The 17,264-nt window shown below is 47.3% G+C and overlaps 1 protein-coding gene across 1 annotated transcript in view; it reads left to right on the forward strand.

Moving 5' to 3' along the window:
* Nucleotides 1-12,976, forward strand: part of LOC119952922 (zona pellucida sperm-binding protein 4-like) — a 40,962-nt gene extending 27,986 nt beyond the window's left edge. Inside the window, exons 10-18 of the mRNA XM_038776553.1 lie at nt 3,451-3,677; nt 6,064-6,242; nt 6,314-6,411; nt 6,493-6,626; nt 6,707-6,896; nt 8,011-8,158; nt 12,168-12,240; nt 12,572-12,682; nt 12,768-12,976. Coding sequence (XP_038632481.1) covers nt 3,451-3,677; nt 6,064-6,242; nt 6,314-6,411; nt 6,493-6,626; nt 6,707-6,896; nt 8,011-8,158; nt 12,168-12,240; nt 12,572-12,682; nt 12,768-12,961 — 1,354 coding nt within the window. The 3' untranslated portion in view covers nt 12,962-12,976. The remainder of the gene's footprint in view (nt 1-3,450; nt 3,678-6,063; nt 6,243-6,313; nt 6,412-6,492; nt 6,627-6,706; nt 6,897-8,010; nt 8,159-12,167; nt 12,241-12,571; nt 12,683-12,767) is intronic.
* The last annotated feature ends 4,288 nt before the right edge of the window (nt 12,977-17,264 follow it).

Consider the following 17,264-nt stretch of genomic DNA (forward strand, 5'->3'; position numbering starts at 1 on the left):
TGTGGCTTCAGAAATACAGCACTCACAGAAAACACGGAGGAGAGAGAGAGAGTAGCAAGTCCTTGTCTCGTACTACCAGGATCAAACTGAAACTCCTTGGGACTCTGAAAACCATTTCATTGGGATAGGATCCAATCATCACCTGTTACTGTGCAGAGTGCGGCCTTTTGGGTCAATTCATTGGCCGCCAGCAACCAATCAAACCGAGTCCGACCCCATCTCTCTCTCTCCACCGACAGGTCTGAAGCTCTTCCTGATCAATCTAGCAGAGTGCTCCCACCTGTAACGTCTGCATTCTTCTGCTTGACTTAAAGTTGCATGTTCATTAATCATCCTTGGATCAAAATAATAATGGCAAAATGAAAGGGGAAATCAGGGAATAAACAGGAAGGATGCATAGAGTCGAAGTGCTTGTTCTGTACTGTGCCGGTGTATGTTTGAAAGTTTGTCGCGTTATTTGTAAAATGAATAAAACTCTAACAAAATATATGTATAAAAAGCTTTCTTTACTTAAAGTAGATAAGGTCCCAGAAGTGCATGAGATGCAGCCAAGGATACTGAGGGAAATGAGAGTGGAAATTGCAGGGGCACTAATGATATCTTCCGGTCTTCCTAAGTCACAGGGATGGTGCCAGAGATCCGGAGAGTTGTGAATGTTACAGCCTTGTTTAAAAAAAGGTGCAAGGATAACAACAAACCAGTCAGTTTGACTTCAGTGGTAGGGAAACTTCTGGATACTGCAACTCAAAATAAAATCAATGGTCACTGAGACCAGGTTAGGATAATTAAAGAAACAGAGCATGGATCACTTTAAGGAAAATCATGTTTAACTAACTTGCTGGAGTGTTTTGAGAAGGTTGATACAAGTAATATTTTAGACGTGATGTAAATAGATTTACAAAACGCTCTGAAACAGTGCCACAGAACCGACTTGTGAGCAGAATTCTAGCCAAAGGGAAAGTAGGCACTTGGATAAGAAATTAGCCGAGTGACAGGAAACAGAGAGTAGTGATAAATGATTGTTTTTCAGATTTGAGGAAGGTTTGTGGTGAAGTTCCTCAGGGATCAATGTTGGGATCCTTGTTTTTCCTGATTATATATTAATGACCCTCCTAGACTGTGGTGTTCAAGGCACGATTTCAAAATTTCCTGATGATACGACGATTGGAAACATTGTCAACTGTGATGAGGATAGTCTTGAATATCAAAAGGACATGGACATGTTGGTGGATTGGGCAGACAAGTGGCAGATGACGTTCAATGTAGGGAAGTCAGAGGTGATGCATTTTGGCAGGAAGAATATGGAGAGAGTACAAATAAAGGTTGATACGCTAAACGGGGTGCACGAACAGGAGGACCTCAGTGTAAATGTACATAAGGCATTGAAGATGCAGGGCAGGTTGAGAGAGACAGTCATGAAGCTTATAGCATTTGAGGCTTTATTAATGCGGCATTGAGTCTATGAATAAGGAGGTAATGCTGAACTTGTATAAGACACTAGTTCGGCCCCATCTGGAGTTCCCCATCCAGTTCTGGTTGAGGAAGGATGGGAAGGCATTGGATAGAGGAGATTCATAAGAATTAATTCAGGGATAAAACAACTGTAGCTATGATGATAGATCTGAAAGTTTGGGACTGCTTTCCTTGGAGAAAGGAAGGTTGAGATGAGATTTGATAGATCTGTGTGGAGATTGCCAGTTCTCCCCGTGTCTGTGTGGGTTTCCCCTGGGTGCTTCGGTTTCTTCCCACAGTCCAAATATTGGGGGACTGGCCATGATAAATTTTTTCATGGTGTCCAGAGATGGACAGGTTAAGTTACGGGTATATGGCAATTCAGACTTTATGGGTCGAATGGTGTCTTTCTGCACTGTAGGAATTCTATGATTCCTTTGTAGCATTGCAAACTGTGATTAAATATATTCCTGGTTTCTCACATGACCTTCCCCCAAGCTCCAGCTGCTCATTGGCCAACACACCCATCTGTGTGACGAATGGCCACCAATTGGAAAGCTAAAAGAGTCATTACACAATTGTGACTGTCAGTCAAATAGCCTCTCCCCCCACACTTTCTTCGTTTTGTCCCCATTCCCTTTCCTTTTGTTTGCTTGGTGACCTTCCGTATGTTTGGAGGAAACTGTGAGTGGTGACTGCTGCCCACACCCATTGATGGCCACTGGCACCTGCAGACCGTGTGTGTGTTTATTGTCACCTGTTCTGTTGCCGTGACCTGGAGTGAGGGTCGTGTCGGGGTGGACTAACCTGATGTCGGTGATGGGTTGGACTGACCCGATTGCGGGGAGTGGGAGGAGTGGTTTTGTCGAGTGCTGCTGTCCTTATTATACTGTTGCCTGTCCAATGTCCTTGGCTGGGAGGTCAAGGGTTTGTTCGCTTGTTGCCGCCTCCTCTGGAAGGGAGGCTGTGTGATGTCTGGTAACTGACGTTGGTACAGAGGCTAGGGTATCCGATCTCTCCAGCGCACCCTGCATCGTGTGACTCTATTGCTGGGAACTGCAAAGGAGGGGGAGAACATGGCTGAATGGCCCAAATGGACACCTTGATGAGGATATTGCAGGCATGTTGCTGCGATCTGCTGCTGACCTTGTGTTCTTGCTGCCTGTTTACTGTTCAGTAAGAAGTCTTACACCAGGTTAAAGTCCAACAGGTTTATTTGGAATCACTAGCTTTGGGAGCATAGCTCCTTCACCAGGTCAGTCACCTGACTGTGCCCTCCCCAGTCAAACACCTGCATCTCCACATGTTTACTGTTCAACACCGCTAAACACACTGTTCGACTGCTTTGGCAAAAGGTCATCTGGACTCCAAACTTTAGCTCTTTACTTTCCCTACAGATGCTGCCATACCTGCTGAGATTTTCCAGCATTTTCTCTTTGATTATTGTTCAATACCTACGTGGCTTTCTTTATGTAACTGCACCACTGTGGTTTAGTGCTTTAGTTTGCCTTGTCCATTTGTAACATTTACTTTTTAACGAACTAAATATTCCCCCAAATCTTTCGATATTTTTTACACCAATATCTTGAACAAAAATGTTCCAAAAAATTCGCAAAGTATCAAAAATGTCGCAGTGATTTTTCTCCAGAGACGTACAGCGCATTGTCCTGGAGATTGATCCTGAATTCCAGGAGATTCCAGGCCGATCCTGGAGGGGTGGGAACCCTACCCTGTACTATAGGGAGATGGTGATGACAGTATATAATTACCTATATCTCACTTTCCAATCCAGCTAAACTTTCTCTCCTGGAACAGAATTGAGTGTGCCAGTTTGTGAAAATGCCATTTGGAGCAGGAATGGAGACAGGCTGACAGTTTGAGCCCATTAAAGATGCTGAATACATTCCCGAGTATCCCGTGGGAATGGGATTGGAGGGTGTTCCCGGCTATAAAACGGGCTGGTGTTCGGGGAAGTCATTATCCTGACTCTGTAACCAGGATGGGACCTTGGCTGGGTGTTTGTTCTCTCTGCCTCCTGGCCGGCTCCTTACTCTCAGCCCAGCCGCCACTCCTCGGGAATGATGTTTGTGTCCCAGAGCCAGGCTGGAGATTTGAGTGCGGTCACTCCGGGGTCAGCAGTACCGAGTGCAGCCGCCAGGGTTGCTGCTTTGACCCGCAGAGCTCCAGTCACCATCCCTGTTTCTACAATCTGAGAAAGAGTCCAGGTAACAAACCCTCTCCCCAGTCTAGTGGGGAGACTAGTGAAGAGAGAAAATCCAACTTGGCAAATCGGGAACTGATCCCGGGATTTGTTGCTGTCTCACTGTGTAATGGAGAATAGGAATGGAGGGAATTCCTCAGCTGGAATGAGTGAACTAACTGGGTTGTGGGGATGGGTTTAACTTTCCCAACGCCAGGAATTCCGCTATCATATTGAAGGCAGCTGAGGCTGTGTTACATGTGTTTGAGAATCACAAGAAGAGATAAACAAATGAGGTTAATTTGGGGAATTTTTTCAATGGTCTAAATGATTGACCCCTTATTGAAGAGAAATCCTAATGGGATAGTTTAGTCAAACCTGAGATTTTTAGTTTGCTCTGTTGTGCATTTTGGGAGTTTTCTGTAGGCTTTCAGTGAGACGGGTGCTCTGAGGGAGAGGGTTTTCTGAAATGTGTTCTTTCTTGACCAGAATGTTTTTTAGCCCAACCAGGAAAGGGGTTTTGTTGGGAAATGTGTGTCAATTTGGCCATGTGTCTACAGGAGTGTTTTTTGGGGACAAGGTACAGGGCAAGACTAGAATCCTTCCCTTGAGGAATCTAATGCAGTGGATGGTGTGACAATTGAAAGTGGCTCTGCTTGGAGTAGATTGGTCACTGCTGTTGGTGGCTTGCAGCCCAGGTAAGTACCCATGCAGATGGTGAAAGGGCTTGGATATTATCTTTCCATGTCTAGATATGGTGAAGGTTTCAAATTGGAATATAACACTTCTTGTCAGTTTGACTTGTCAAGTTGAAATCCTACATGAAAGCTTTTTGGTTGGAGTTGAGGAGAGCTGATGTTTTTTAAAAAGCAAATGTGCTTACCTGTTATGCAGGTAGATGAAAGGAATGTGGTGGATGCTGTCTTTGTGTTGGATAATGAATCATTGATGGAGATTTCAGGTGTACATGATTGATGGTCCCTGATGAGGAGAAGAGCAAACTTGTCCCACTAGCTGGCAAGGACTGAGAGCACCGAATAAGATCTGGAGCAAGGGATTGTGCTTTTTGTGCTGTAAATGGTTGTAATCAGAATCCCTACAGTGAAGGAGTCAATTTGGGCCATTGAGTTGGCACTGACCCTCTGAAAGTGCACCCTCCCTTATCCCCATTATCCTGCCTATCTTTTTGGTTCTATATAAGCTGCACAGAGCCACCTGACACTGGAACTGAACCCATGTACCTGGTGATGTGAGGCAGCAGTGCTACCATGAAACATGTTGGTGGAAAGTCTTTGGCAAAGACAACTACCAGATCCTTTTTTCTCAATATGCATGCAGTAGTTCTCAGCTGTGACCGGTATCCGGGAGGTGAAATGACCAGTTCCTTGCTGACATATTCTATGCAGTGTGATCAAATGGTGACATGTCACATTTGATGACTAGCTGTTTGGCAGGACTGTAATCCTAGAATTTACAGTACAGTTGATGGCCATTCAGCCCAGTCTGCACTGGCCCTTGGAAAGACCACCGTACTTAAGCCCACAGCTCCACTCTTACCCCTGTAACTCAGCAACCCCTTTGGACACTAAAGGGCAATTTAACTTGGCCAATCCACCTGACGTACACTTCTTTGGACAAGGGAGGAAACGTGTGCAGACCCGAGGTGAACATGCAGACAATAATGCCTACCCATCCTGAGGAAGTAAATTGTTTTTCCAATTGTGTTAATGCTTTTTTTTCCTCCACGTTCCTATTTCCAAACAGTGGTTTGCGCTGCTGACTTGTGGTGCCAAGGCCCCTGGTTTGATCCCTGACCTGGGTCACTCCTGTGGGGTTTGCCATTCTTTCCTTTGGGTTGTGGGGTGAAACCCACACAAACAAGATGTGCAGGATAGGTGAATTGGCTACATTAAATTGTCCCTTTGATTGGGGAGGAGAGGGGAGGAGAGGAGAGGGGAGGGGAGGGGAGGGGGAGAAAGAGTTGGGTACCCTAAATTGAAAGAAAAAAAAAATTCTGAAGAGGTGAGAGAGATCTGGAGCACTCTGTCCACAAGGGTGGTGGAAGCAGTGGATATTAACACTAGTGACTATAATCTGAGCAGGTGGAGCTGGTATTGGCTTGTGGTATGTCACCACAGTATGTGCTTCAGTTGAGTTACTGCATTGGAATGGATGGTTTCAGAATATAACTGGAAGGCTCTTCCAATTCAATAATTGGGAGTTGTCAATCCTCTTGCCTGTCTTTTGGATGGGGTGTTTAGTTTGCAGCATCGCTCAACTCCATGCTGACTTTCCTGTGGTTTGTCAAAAATGCATCCTTGCTCCACTAATTGAAGAGCTGTTTATGGATTTTTGATCTGGGGTCCCTGACCACCAATAGGAGCAGTGGCAATGATTTTCTCTCTTTGCAGTGTGCACAGATGATGGTCAGTTCCTCATCGTGATCTCCAGCAACCTGACCCGTCCTGCCCTCAACTTGTCATCTCTGTATGTGAAGGATGGACAAGAGGCTGAGTGCAAGCCTAAACTAACCACTGCCCAATTTGTGACTTTCCACTTTCCAATTACCTCTTGTGGCTCCAGCAAGCGGGTGAGTATTGAAGGGTCAAAGCATTTTCCCACTAAATGAGTCAGCTTCTTATTAAAACAGCCTCATTGCAGGAGGAAGATGGATCCTTGATATATGAAACAGATGTCTTTGGGAAGAGGATGATTCAGACTGGGAAGCTGGGTTCAATAACCCGGGACAGCACCTTCGGGTAGGGGGATGGTGGGAGATGTTGGTATTGGGAGGGGACGTGTGACTGAATGAAGCTCCAACTACTTCTGTCTTTCTGCAGCCTGCATGTCCAGTGCAAATACACAGGGAGTCAAGAGACTGGCTTGCAGATCAATGTCACAGTTTACACTGTATCTCCTCCACCTCCTGTTTCTGAAGATGGGATTCTGGAACTGGAATTGCGAATAGCAAAAGGTAGAGCTGGGTAATGGTTTACGGAAGCAGTGGGGATGTATCCATACAGGGGGTGACTGGTTCTTGTGTCTGCCCCTCAGGTGGTGATTACAGTTCCTGGTATGTGGATAGTGACTACCCCATTCAGAGAATCCTTCAGGAACCAGTGTTTGTGGAGGTTCGTGTCCTGGATCGCACTGACCCAATGATTGTCCTGAGGCTGCATGACTGCTGGGCAACTCCTGTTCCTGCCCCTGACCATGAGGTGCAATGGAGCCTACTGGTGGATGGGTAAGTATGAATATGAAGGCTAACAGATTTTAGACAGTTCAAGGGGCAATATAACTTGAGTAGCCATGAACTCACTGGGTGAGAACTTGGGATATGTTTTTGGCCAGAGTTTCAGGTCACTAGCCTATATCTTTTGACATCTCCTCCCTTCAGGAACCAATACAACAGCCAGTAATATTTGGAAACATGTAGTCGATGATCACCCATGGCTACATTCTTCAGGAATTATAACTCCCTCTGGTCAATGAAGGCAGCACAGTGAAGTGGTTAGCACTGCCTCAGTGTCAGGGAGCTGGGTTAAATTTCAACCTTGGATAATTGTCTGTTTGCACAAGGTGTCAGTTAGGCTGGCCATGCTCGTGCCAAAGTTAGGTGGGTGACATGGGGTTAAAGTGCAACACAGGAACGGGCCCTTCAGGTCTCATGAGGTGATTATAATGCACATCTAAAGTAAAATCTTCTGCACTTCTGTAGTCTGTTCTGTTCACATCCATGTATTCAAAGATGCCCTTTCATAGTAGCTTATTGGCCTCCTGCAATCGGGATTCAGTGTAGCTAAATGTTTTTAAATCAAGTATCTGATATTTGATAGTTTCATAGAATTCCAACATTTTGGCTCTAGTTTGCATGGGACCATGGGGATTAGGAGCAGTAGTAAGCAATTCAGTCATTTGATAATCAATCACTACTGAAGTGAGATTGTAGTCCAATTGAAGGCTTTAATGAACAAGTAGTTACCCCAGCAGCTGTGGTTGAAACACAGACTTTTATGCCCCGACTGCTGGGTGGAACCAGCAGGCAGGTTTCTACCACTCTTACTACAGTACAAGGTATCGTGATACTCCCTAATATAGCCTACCACACCTTTATCCTGTTTTTTAAGTTATAAATATGTGACTCCTTCTTTAAGCTATTTAAGACTCCGATTCTACCACACTGTGGGGCAGCGAGTTCCACATTCACCACTAAGATGTAGTTCCTCTCCGTCTCAGTTAGTCATTAACATTCTTGACCTTCAGCATTATTCCACATGGGTTGGAGCCAGCTAGAACAATGGAATGTTTGTGAAATATTGCATTGACAAGAAGGGCTCAAATCACTTTGTTGGTAACAGATGCCCCTATGAAGGTGATGATTATCTGACTCTTCTACACCCAGTGGGTGTGTTTACTGGCCTGAAGTTCCCAACCCATCACAAGCGGTTTGAAGTGAAGACCTTTGTTTTCTTGGATGGAAAGTTGGAGCAACCCCTCACTAGAAAGGTAACAAAGACAGTTCAAAAGGAAAAAAAACATTTATTAAGGTATTTATGGTTTTTTTAAACAGTAACAAAAACGGTGTACATACAATTATAAACATAATGCAAAATCATCTTCCCCTCTCTCAGGTCCCACCTTTTTATAGCCTCCTACTCAACACTAAACTACCCCCCCCCCCCCCCCCCCCCCCTTCTGCTCATGATTAGTTTTCCCTAAAGAAGTCAACAAATGGCTGCCAACTCCAGGCGAACCCTAACATTGACCCTCTCGGGGCAAACTTTATTTTCTCCAGATAAAGCTAGTCATGTCAGTTAGCCAAGTCTCTGACTTCGGGGGCTCATCTGGCTCACTGTCAGCCTGGTGGTGAGCAACCAAATTGTATCAGGCTGAGCCTGGCACACATTGTGGACACATTGACTACTTAATACATCTGTCCAGAGACCATCCTCTATCTCTCCTCCTAATACCTCTTCCCATTTGTGTTATAGCTCCTTGGTCTGTGTTTCCTCTGACCCCAATGTCCAAAAACCTCCCTTCTCCCACCCACCCACACTCTGGAAACTACCGTGTCCTATATCCCACTTGGTGGTAGGAGCAGGAAGGTTGAGACCTGCCTAAGTACCAAGTCTGGCACCTGCAGGTACCTAAATTCATTTCCTCCCATCAGTTCAAATTTCACCTCCAGCTGGGAAAGCTCCCTTCTATAAACATATATCCATCCCCTTGATCCCTGCCCTCTGCCACCCCTGGAACCCTCCATCTAACCTCTCCTGGGGCAAACCAGTTATTGCAAATTGGTGACCAGACCAATGCTCCCACATGTCTCCTCCAGACTCTCAGGGCTGTGACCACCACAGGGCTGGTGGGAGTAGCATGCCAGTGGGAATGGTAGAGGTACTGTTACTAATGCCCCCTTACAAGATGGCACATCTACTGATTCTCACACCAACTTCCCCATCCACTTCCACTTCCTAATCATTGCTATATTTGTCACCCAGTAATAATCACAAGTTCATGAGTGCCTGCCCCGCCCTCCCCCATGCAGCTTAAAATAGCCTGATGTCAGCCTGTTCATCCGAACACTTGCCTTGCCCCAGGCACCTGATAAGAGCAGCCTGACCCAGTCAATGAAGCCCCACCAAATCCAAATCGTCCCAGTACCTCCCACAGATAACCCCGGTCAAATGTCTTTTTCTGCATCCATTGTGACCACTGCCTCTAGTCTGTACTTTCTGGGAGCATCATGAGAACATTCAACAGCCTTCTTACATTGGCCACCAACTGCCTCCCTTAACAATCCTGTCTGGTCCACCCCAATCACGTCTGGGCACAAGGTCTTTACCAACAATTGTGTCTACATTAAGTAGGGAGATGGGTCTGTAGGACCTGCATAACTCCAGGTCCTTAACCTGCTTCAGGATCAATGAGATAATGACCTGTGACATTGTTGGGGACAGACCCCTCTCTCCCTTGCCTCATTAATGTCCTCGTTTATTTCCTCCCCCCCAATATCCCAGAAAGTTTTAAAACTCCACTGGTCACGCATCTGATCCCAGTGCTTTACCCGACTGCATGGCCTTCAGCCCATCTGCTATCTCTTCCAACCTGATCGGGGCCCCCAGCCCTTCCACCAAGTCGTCTTCAGCCCCGCCCTAAGAATTGCCTCATCCCCTCCGGCCCAGCTGGGGGTTCTGACTCATACAGCATGCTGTAGAATTCCTTAAATGCCTTATTGACCCCAGCTGAATCTCTGACCAGGTTTCCATCTCCCTGACTGCCTCCTGCTTTCTAAGCTGCTGCGCAGGCATTCTGCTGGCTCTCCATATTCCTAGATCACCCCCTCTCCTTCCTCAGCTACTCTACTGCCTTCCCTCTAGTTAACAAGCCAAACTCCACCTGTAGCCTCTGTTGTTTCCTTTGAAGCCCTCCCTCTGGGGTCTCTGCATACTTCCTGATGACCTGTAGTATTTCCTTCGGTCCGTCTTTGCTCTGTCCGCCTTCTCCCTTGTGGGCCCTTAGCGAGATCAGCTCCCCTCTAACCAGTGCCTCCCAGACCATTGCAGCCAAAACTTCCCTTGTGTTGTTGACTTGCAGATAGTTCTGTTGTCAGCCACCCACACGTCTCATCACCCGAGTCCCACACCCAGTCTCCAGTGCAGCGCTGGCTACTCTCCTTGCTCACTTGTAGGTCAACCCAGTGCAGGGCATGATCCGAGATCACTATATCATGGAGTACTCCAATGTCCACTACCCTTGTCAGTAAAGCCCTATTCTGGATAAAGTCAACCCGGGAGTACACTTTATGCAAGTAGAAGAAACTCCTTCACTCAGCTGCCCAAATCTCCATGGGTCCCATCTGCTCCATAAATGTTTTTGCTCATTTGCCATTGCTGGCACCCTGCCTGTACTTGAGCAAATCAGTCTAGCCCTGGGTTAATGACTGAAGTTCTCTCCCCCACCCCCATAACCAGCTTCTGCAAGTCCAGGAGCTTCCTCAACATCCTCCTTCTGAACTCCACACCATCCCCAATTTGGCATGTTCACGAGCACCACCTCCAGCTTTCCACTGACCATAATGTACTGACACACCCCATGTCTGCAACTATTGTTCCCTACTCTAATGACGCTCGCTTGTTAATCAGGATCGCAACCCCTCTAGTCTTAGGGTCCAGCCCCAAGTGGAAAACCTGTCCGACCCGTCCCTTCCTTCGTCTGACCTTGTAAGTTACTCGAAGGTGCGTCTCCTGCAACATTGCCACATCCATCTTCAGTCCCCTCAAATGCACAAACACATGCCCTCTTAACCAACCCATTTAGCCCTCTTACATTCCATGTCATCAGCCTTGTTGGGGGGCTTCTCACCCCCTCTCCCACCAATCAGCCATCACCTTTCTTGGGCCAGTCTCCAGCCTGCCCCCAGGCAGCCACTGACCCTAACTACTCCCACCCCTAGTAATCGCATTATGCACACAACCCCTCAAGCATATCTGCTCCCCCCCCCCCCCCCCCCCCCCCCCCCCCCCCCCCCCCCCAACACCAAGTAACAAACTTATTTCTCCTTTTTTTTTACTTTTTTTAAAAAAAAGTCACTGAAAAGGGAGGGGGAGCACATGAACACTGCAACAAAGTTCAGCCCAAACACACCTCTGGTCCATTTTATCTGTTTGAACCCTGTGCTTCTCCTGGCTACATCCATGCTCGGATCCTGATATATACACAGATCGCTGTTCTCCCATTTGAAGCTCCACATCTACCTGGCCCAGTGTAGAATACACTCCTTGTCAAGGTACCTATGGAATCTCTCCTCTGTTGTGCTCAGGAAGGGGGGGGGGGGAAGAAAGGTCACTCGCACAGCTTCCTTGCTAGTGCTCTGTGTGCCCTGTCCACCTCCCAAGAGTCAGGTGAACATCCCCCTCCCCCAGTAGCTTCTCAAACATTGCCACTTTATGTATCCCCCTGCATCCATTACTTTGATCCCCCTGGGAGACCCACTATCTCGTGTTCTGCCGGCAGGATCTGTTCTCTAGATCATCCACCTTCTCCTGGAGCCTTTTCAGTTGTCTCCAAATTCCCACCTCTAACTACACTGCAGCTTGATGCTCTTCCTGCTCAGCCAGCGCCTTCTCCACTTTCTGGATCACCCAATCTTGCTTGAGCTTCCAGTCACACAGTCGACTCTTCCAAGCAGTCCTGTTTGGTGAAGCCGTCTTGTATAAACTGCTCTGTTGACCACTGGATCATCAAGCCAGAACCCTGGTCCTCCCCATGATTTCTCCTGTTGAAGCCTCAGCCCAAGCCTTTGCCTATTTCTTCCTTGTCACCATTGTATCCAACATCAATTTTCCACTTCAGATATGACACAAATCAGAAAAAGGTCAAGTTCCAACCCAAGTGGGAGCCACCAAATGTGAGACCGACTCCTTCATAGCCGCCACCCGAAGTCAAAGACTCTCTGTAATAGCTTAGTTCATCCACCTAAATGAAGCTTACCCTAAACCTTTTCCCTTTTCAGGTTTACCTGCACTGCAGTGCTGAAGTCTGTTCACCCTCTAGTCAGGATGACTGTTCATCCAAATGTGGCCCAAGTGAGTTAATTGAGTCTTGTGAAAGGGATATCTGGTTACATTTTTCTCTCCCTTCTGAAGGAGCCTTTCAATAGATCTGCCTTTGTCCTTCTTGATGAATTTTATTCCTTGCATGTAAAAGCTGTTGTACTTTAGTATCATCAATGCATAAACATTGAAAGGAGAAGCTGAAGTGATTTGTTCATTATAGACCTTGAGTGCAAGATTGTTCACAGTTCAGCTATTAGACCTGTGTCTTTTACACTCCTCACTTGGTCACATGCTGTTTGCTAATTCACCTTTTTGGGCAATTAGTCTGAATTGGATTAAAACTGTCTTCTCTTCCCAATAGAGAGACGACGCAGGAGTGTTAATGACGACAAGGGAACATTAGTGAGTGCTCCTGGTCCCATTTTCCTGGAATATGAGAGTCTCCAGTCAAAGAAGCTGCATGAAGCAAATGGTAAGTAGAACCTTTTCAATAGGTCACCTGTCAACTCTCCTCAAATGTCATGTCCTTAATATAATATCTTCTAATCTCCCACTAGGTGCTGCTGAATCTCCTTCTTGGGTTCTGCAAGGAGTATCCATTGGCTTAATGATGCTGTCTCTGTCCCTGCTGGTGGTGGCTGCAGTGTTCATGAAGAGACCAAGAGCTGTAACTTCTCAATGTAATGACATTGAACTGGAGGCAATAAAAATAAATCAACCTGAGACAAACTTGCCTTGTGTTTTGCTGTGACCATGAAATAGCAAAGGTCAGCTAAATGAGTAGAATTGAATGAACAACATCAGTAGTATCAGACATACACTAATCTACCTTGATTTTTTTTCAGGTTTTCTTCCTTTAGTCCCATTTATTCAAAGCCAGATATACAGATTGTATTTCAGGCTGCCTTCCTCTTTGCTGCAACAATAGTCCTTCAGTTTGCATGGGGCACATTCTGAATACTGAATCTGAGATGCTACAGTTGCTTCTACTGCATCCTGGTTTTTCATGTACATGATGTAGGATGATGATTATTCAACTAGTACCACTTCTACCCTGCAGTCAGTATCTGAGTCGACTGGTTCAGAAAGCCCCCAGCTATTTACTGATTAAGCCATACATTTTAGTTACTTGTGCTGAACCCCACTTGCCTCATTGACTCCCCAACATCACTGATTTCCTCCAGGGGAAACATTCAAATGGTTGACATGCATTAATGAAAGGGACCAGGTTTGGGTTTGCTTGGAGGTTTGGCAGACTTTTCAGATCCACGAGGAGATTGCTGACTAAAATAAGTATCGGGATTGGGGCTAATCTATTGCGATGTATAGAAAACTGGTTGGCAGGCAGCAAATGAAATGGGACTAAAGAGGTAGTATCACCCAGTGACTAGTGGGGTACTATAAGGATCAATACTTGACTTTGGTCCTTGATGTGCCAATATCGAGAGGTAATGCAGAAGAACTGTAGAACATTACCTTCTAATTGGCAGTCCCTGGGTTGATCTTGAGCAATTCCTCCTCTCTGATGGTGCCCATAGGGTGCTGTGGGACTCCTGATGTAAGAACAGCTGTAGTGAGCTTCAGAGGTCTCGGTGTCACTTAACACTACCAGTCCTGGAGACTCCCAGTGTCTGCACTGTGGTGTTGATGCCCTCAGCAATGTTCCTCAGTGACTGCACCATGCTCTGGCATGCCTTGGCAATGTTCAACTGTATCTGGGATAGTCTCTCCGGGATTGGGACATGAAGCTGTAGCCCTCAGCCATGATCATCACAGACTGAGCCCTGCCTTGGGCGCCATCACTCGAGACATGGATGTTGTGCTCCAGGTTTTCCATTGATTGCCACCTAATTCCTCTGGGATTCCTGCAATCAGCTTTACAGTTGCTGACTGTCACTGACATCCTCTCCTGAATGTCATGGTTGTGTCTCCTCATCTGCATCAGCTCTGAGAGAACCTTGTCCAGAGGGTCGACAGGCTGGGATCCAGCTGAGTCCTGGGATTAAACAGCCCTCTGACTCCTGTCACCCTTGGATGTTCCTGCCTCCACCTGATGAGCATCAGCAACATCTGGGTGAAGCGGAAATGGAACCTCCCCTCTGGCAGAGGCCAATCTCTCTGTTGGTGACTGCTCTTTCCTCGGACAACCGCGTGGTTTCCACAGTCTGTTCCTCCGAGTGAATGAGGACCCAAATCCTTGGCATCCCACTCCCCATCATGGCCCTCACCCACTTCTTATGGGCTATTGTTTCCTGCGGGGAGAAAGAGAGGGCATTGTGAGCCTCACGCTTGATGGTCGGGGGTCTAGAGAAGCAAATGTGGGCACCACACCTGCACATGAAGGAGTTGTGCGGGTGGGTGCCAGGGGTTACTAAAGAACGAGCACAAAGATCGGATGTGAGGAGGGTGCAAGGTGTCAGCCAGTGATTTGTGGGGGTGTTGGGATTTGGGAATTTGAGGGCTGCTGGGGAGACACAGGCACTTATACTCCGCCTTACTGGGCGGAACCAGCAGGCAGGCTTAACCAATGAAACAGCAGTCTCGGGTACCTCCCACACCAATGGTCTGACAGCATTATTCAGGGTAGCGTAATACCTCTAATTCCGACTACCACATTTACCCCTTGTTTAAAAAAAAGTCCGGCGGGGTGGTGGCCTTGCATTTCACGGTGGTAGGGGTTAAGGTTATGGAGGTACCCAGTTTACACCAGTACAGTGTTTTGCCTCGTTACGTCGCAACTATTTACAAATTTATTTACAGTTCAGAACAAAGCAATAAGTCGACCGGGGGCCCTGGTTGTCCTCTGCGATCGTCGTTGCTTCGGCGGTGATGCAGGCGCCGGCTCGGGTGTCTGTGGCTCCGGGAGTGTGGCTTTGGCTTTTTCATCACCCCTAGATGGGACCGGTGGGAGGACCAATCCAGCAAGGAAAGGGGCAACTGTGGGGTGCACTGGTGAGAGGGAAGGGGCTCGTGGTGTGGGTGGGGACCCAGCGGGTGCCAGGTCCCGAAGGGAGACCGTGTCCTGTCGGAGGTGGACCCTCTCGACCAATGGGTCCGACTTGTGCGACCGCACATGTTTGCGGAGCAGGATGGGTCCTGGAGCTGCCAGCCAGGTTGGGAGCGAGCACCTGAAGGAGGACTTCCTAGGGAAGACAAGGAGATGTCCGTGAGGCGGTTTGTTGGTCATGGTACACAGCAGCGACCAGATGGAATGGAGAGCATCGGGGAGGACCTCCTGCCAGCGGGCGACTGGAAGATTCCTGGAGCGTAGGGCAGTAGGACGGTCTTCCAGACCATTCCGTTCTCCATCTCTACCTGCCCGTTTCCCCGGGGGTTATAACTGGTTGTCCTGCTTAAGGCGACGTTCTTGCTGAGCAGGAATTGACGCAGTTTGTCGCTCATAAAGGAGGACCCCCTATCGCTGTGTGTGTAGGCGGGGAAACTGTTCAGTGTAAAGATACTGTGGAGGGCTTTGATGATGGTGGCCGCGGTCATGTCGGGGCAGGGGATGGCGAATGGGAACCGGGAGTACTCGTCAATCACGTTCAGGAAATACGTGTTGCGGTCAGTGGAGGGGAGGGGCCCTTTGAAGTACATACTGAGGCGTTCAAAGGGACGGGAAGCCTTTATCAGGTACACTTTCTCTGGCCTGTACAAGTGCGGCTTGCACTCCGCGTAGATTTGGCAGTTCTTGGTGGCAGTCCTGACTTCCTCGATGGAGTAGGGCATAGAACATAGAATATTACAGCCCAGTACAGGCCCTTCGGCCCTCGATGTTGCACAGTCCTGTGAAACCCTTCTAAAGTCCCTCTACACTATTCCCTTATCGTCCATATGCCTATCCAATGACCATTTGAATGCGTTTAGTGTTGGTGAGTCCACTACTGTTGCAGGCAGGGCATTCCACGCCCTTACTACTCTCTGAGTAAAGAACCTACCTCTGACATCTGTCCTATATCTTTCTCCCCTTAATTTAAAGCTATGTCCCCTCGTGCTAGACATCACCATCCGAGGAAAAAGGCTCTCACTGTCCACCCTATCTAATCCTCTGATCATCTTGTATGCCTCAATTAATTTACCTCTTTACCTTCTTCTCTTTAACGAAAACAGCCTCAAGTCCTTCAGCCTTTCCTCATAAGATCTTCCCTCCATACCAGGCCACATCCATGTAAATCTCCTCTGTACCCTTTCCAATGCTTCCACATCCTTCCTATAATGTGGCGTCCAGAACTGCACGCAATACTCCAAATGCAGCCCCACCAGAGTTGTTGACAACTGCAACATGACTTCATGGCTCCGAAACTCAATTCCTCTACCAATAAAAGCTAACACACAGTACGCCTTCTTAACAACCCTCTCAAACTGGGTGGCAACTTTCAGGGATCTATGAACATGGACACCGATATCTCTCTGCTCGTCCACACTACCAAGAATCTTACCATTAACCAAGTACTCTGTCTTCCTGTTATTCCTTCCAAAATGAATCACCTCACACTTTTCTGCATTAAACTCCATTTGCCACCTCTCAGCCCAGCTCTGCAGCTTATCTATGTCCCTCTGTAACTTGTAACATTCTTCTGCACTGTCCACAACTCCACCGACTTTAGTGTCATCTTCATATTTACTCACCCATCCTTCTACGCCCTCCTCCAGGTCATTTATAAAAATGACAAACAGCAGCGGCCCCAAAACAGATCCTCGTCGTACACCACTAATAACTGGACACCAGTCAGAACATTTTCCATCAACCACCACCCTTTGTCTTCTATCAGCTAGCCAATTTCTGATCTAAACTGCTAAATCACCCTGAATCCTATGCCTCTGTATTTTCTGCAATACCTACCATGGGGAACCTTATCAAACGCTTTAGTAAAATCCATATACACCACATCAACTGCTTTACCCTCATCCACCTGTTTGGTCACCTTCTCGAAGAACTCAATTAGGTTTGTGAGGCACGACCTACCCTTCACAATACTCCGCTTTACTGGGTGGAACCAGCAGGTAGGCTTAACCAATGAAACAGCAGCCTCAGGTACCTCCCACACCAATGG

Source organism: Scyliorhinus canicula, chromosome 18 (genome assembly GCF_902713615.1).
Source record: "Scyliorhinus canicula chromosome 18, sScyCan1.1, whole genome shotgun sequence".
Taxonomy (NCBI): Eukaryota; Metazoa; Chordata; class Chondrichthyes; order Carcharhiniformes; family Scyliorhinidae; genus Scyliorhinus; species Scyliorhinus canicula.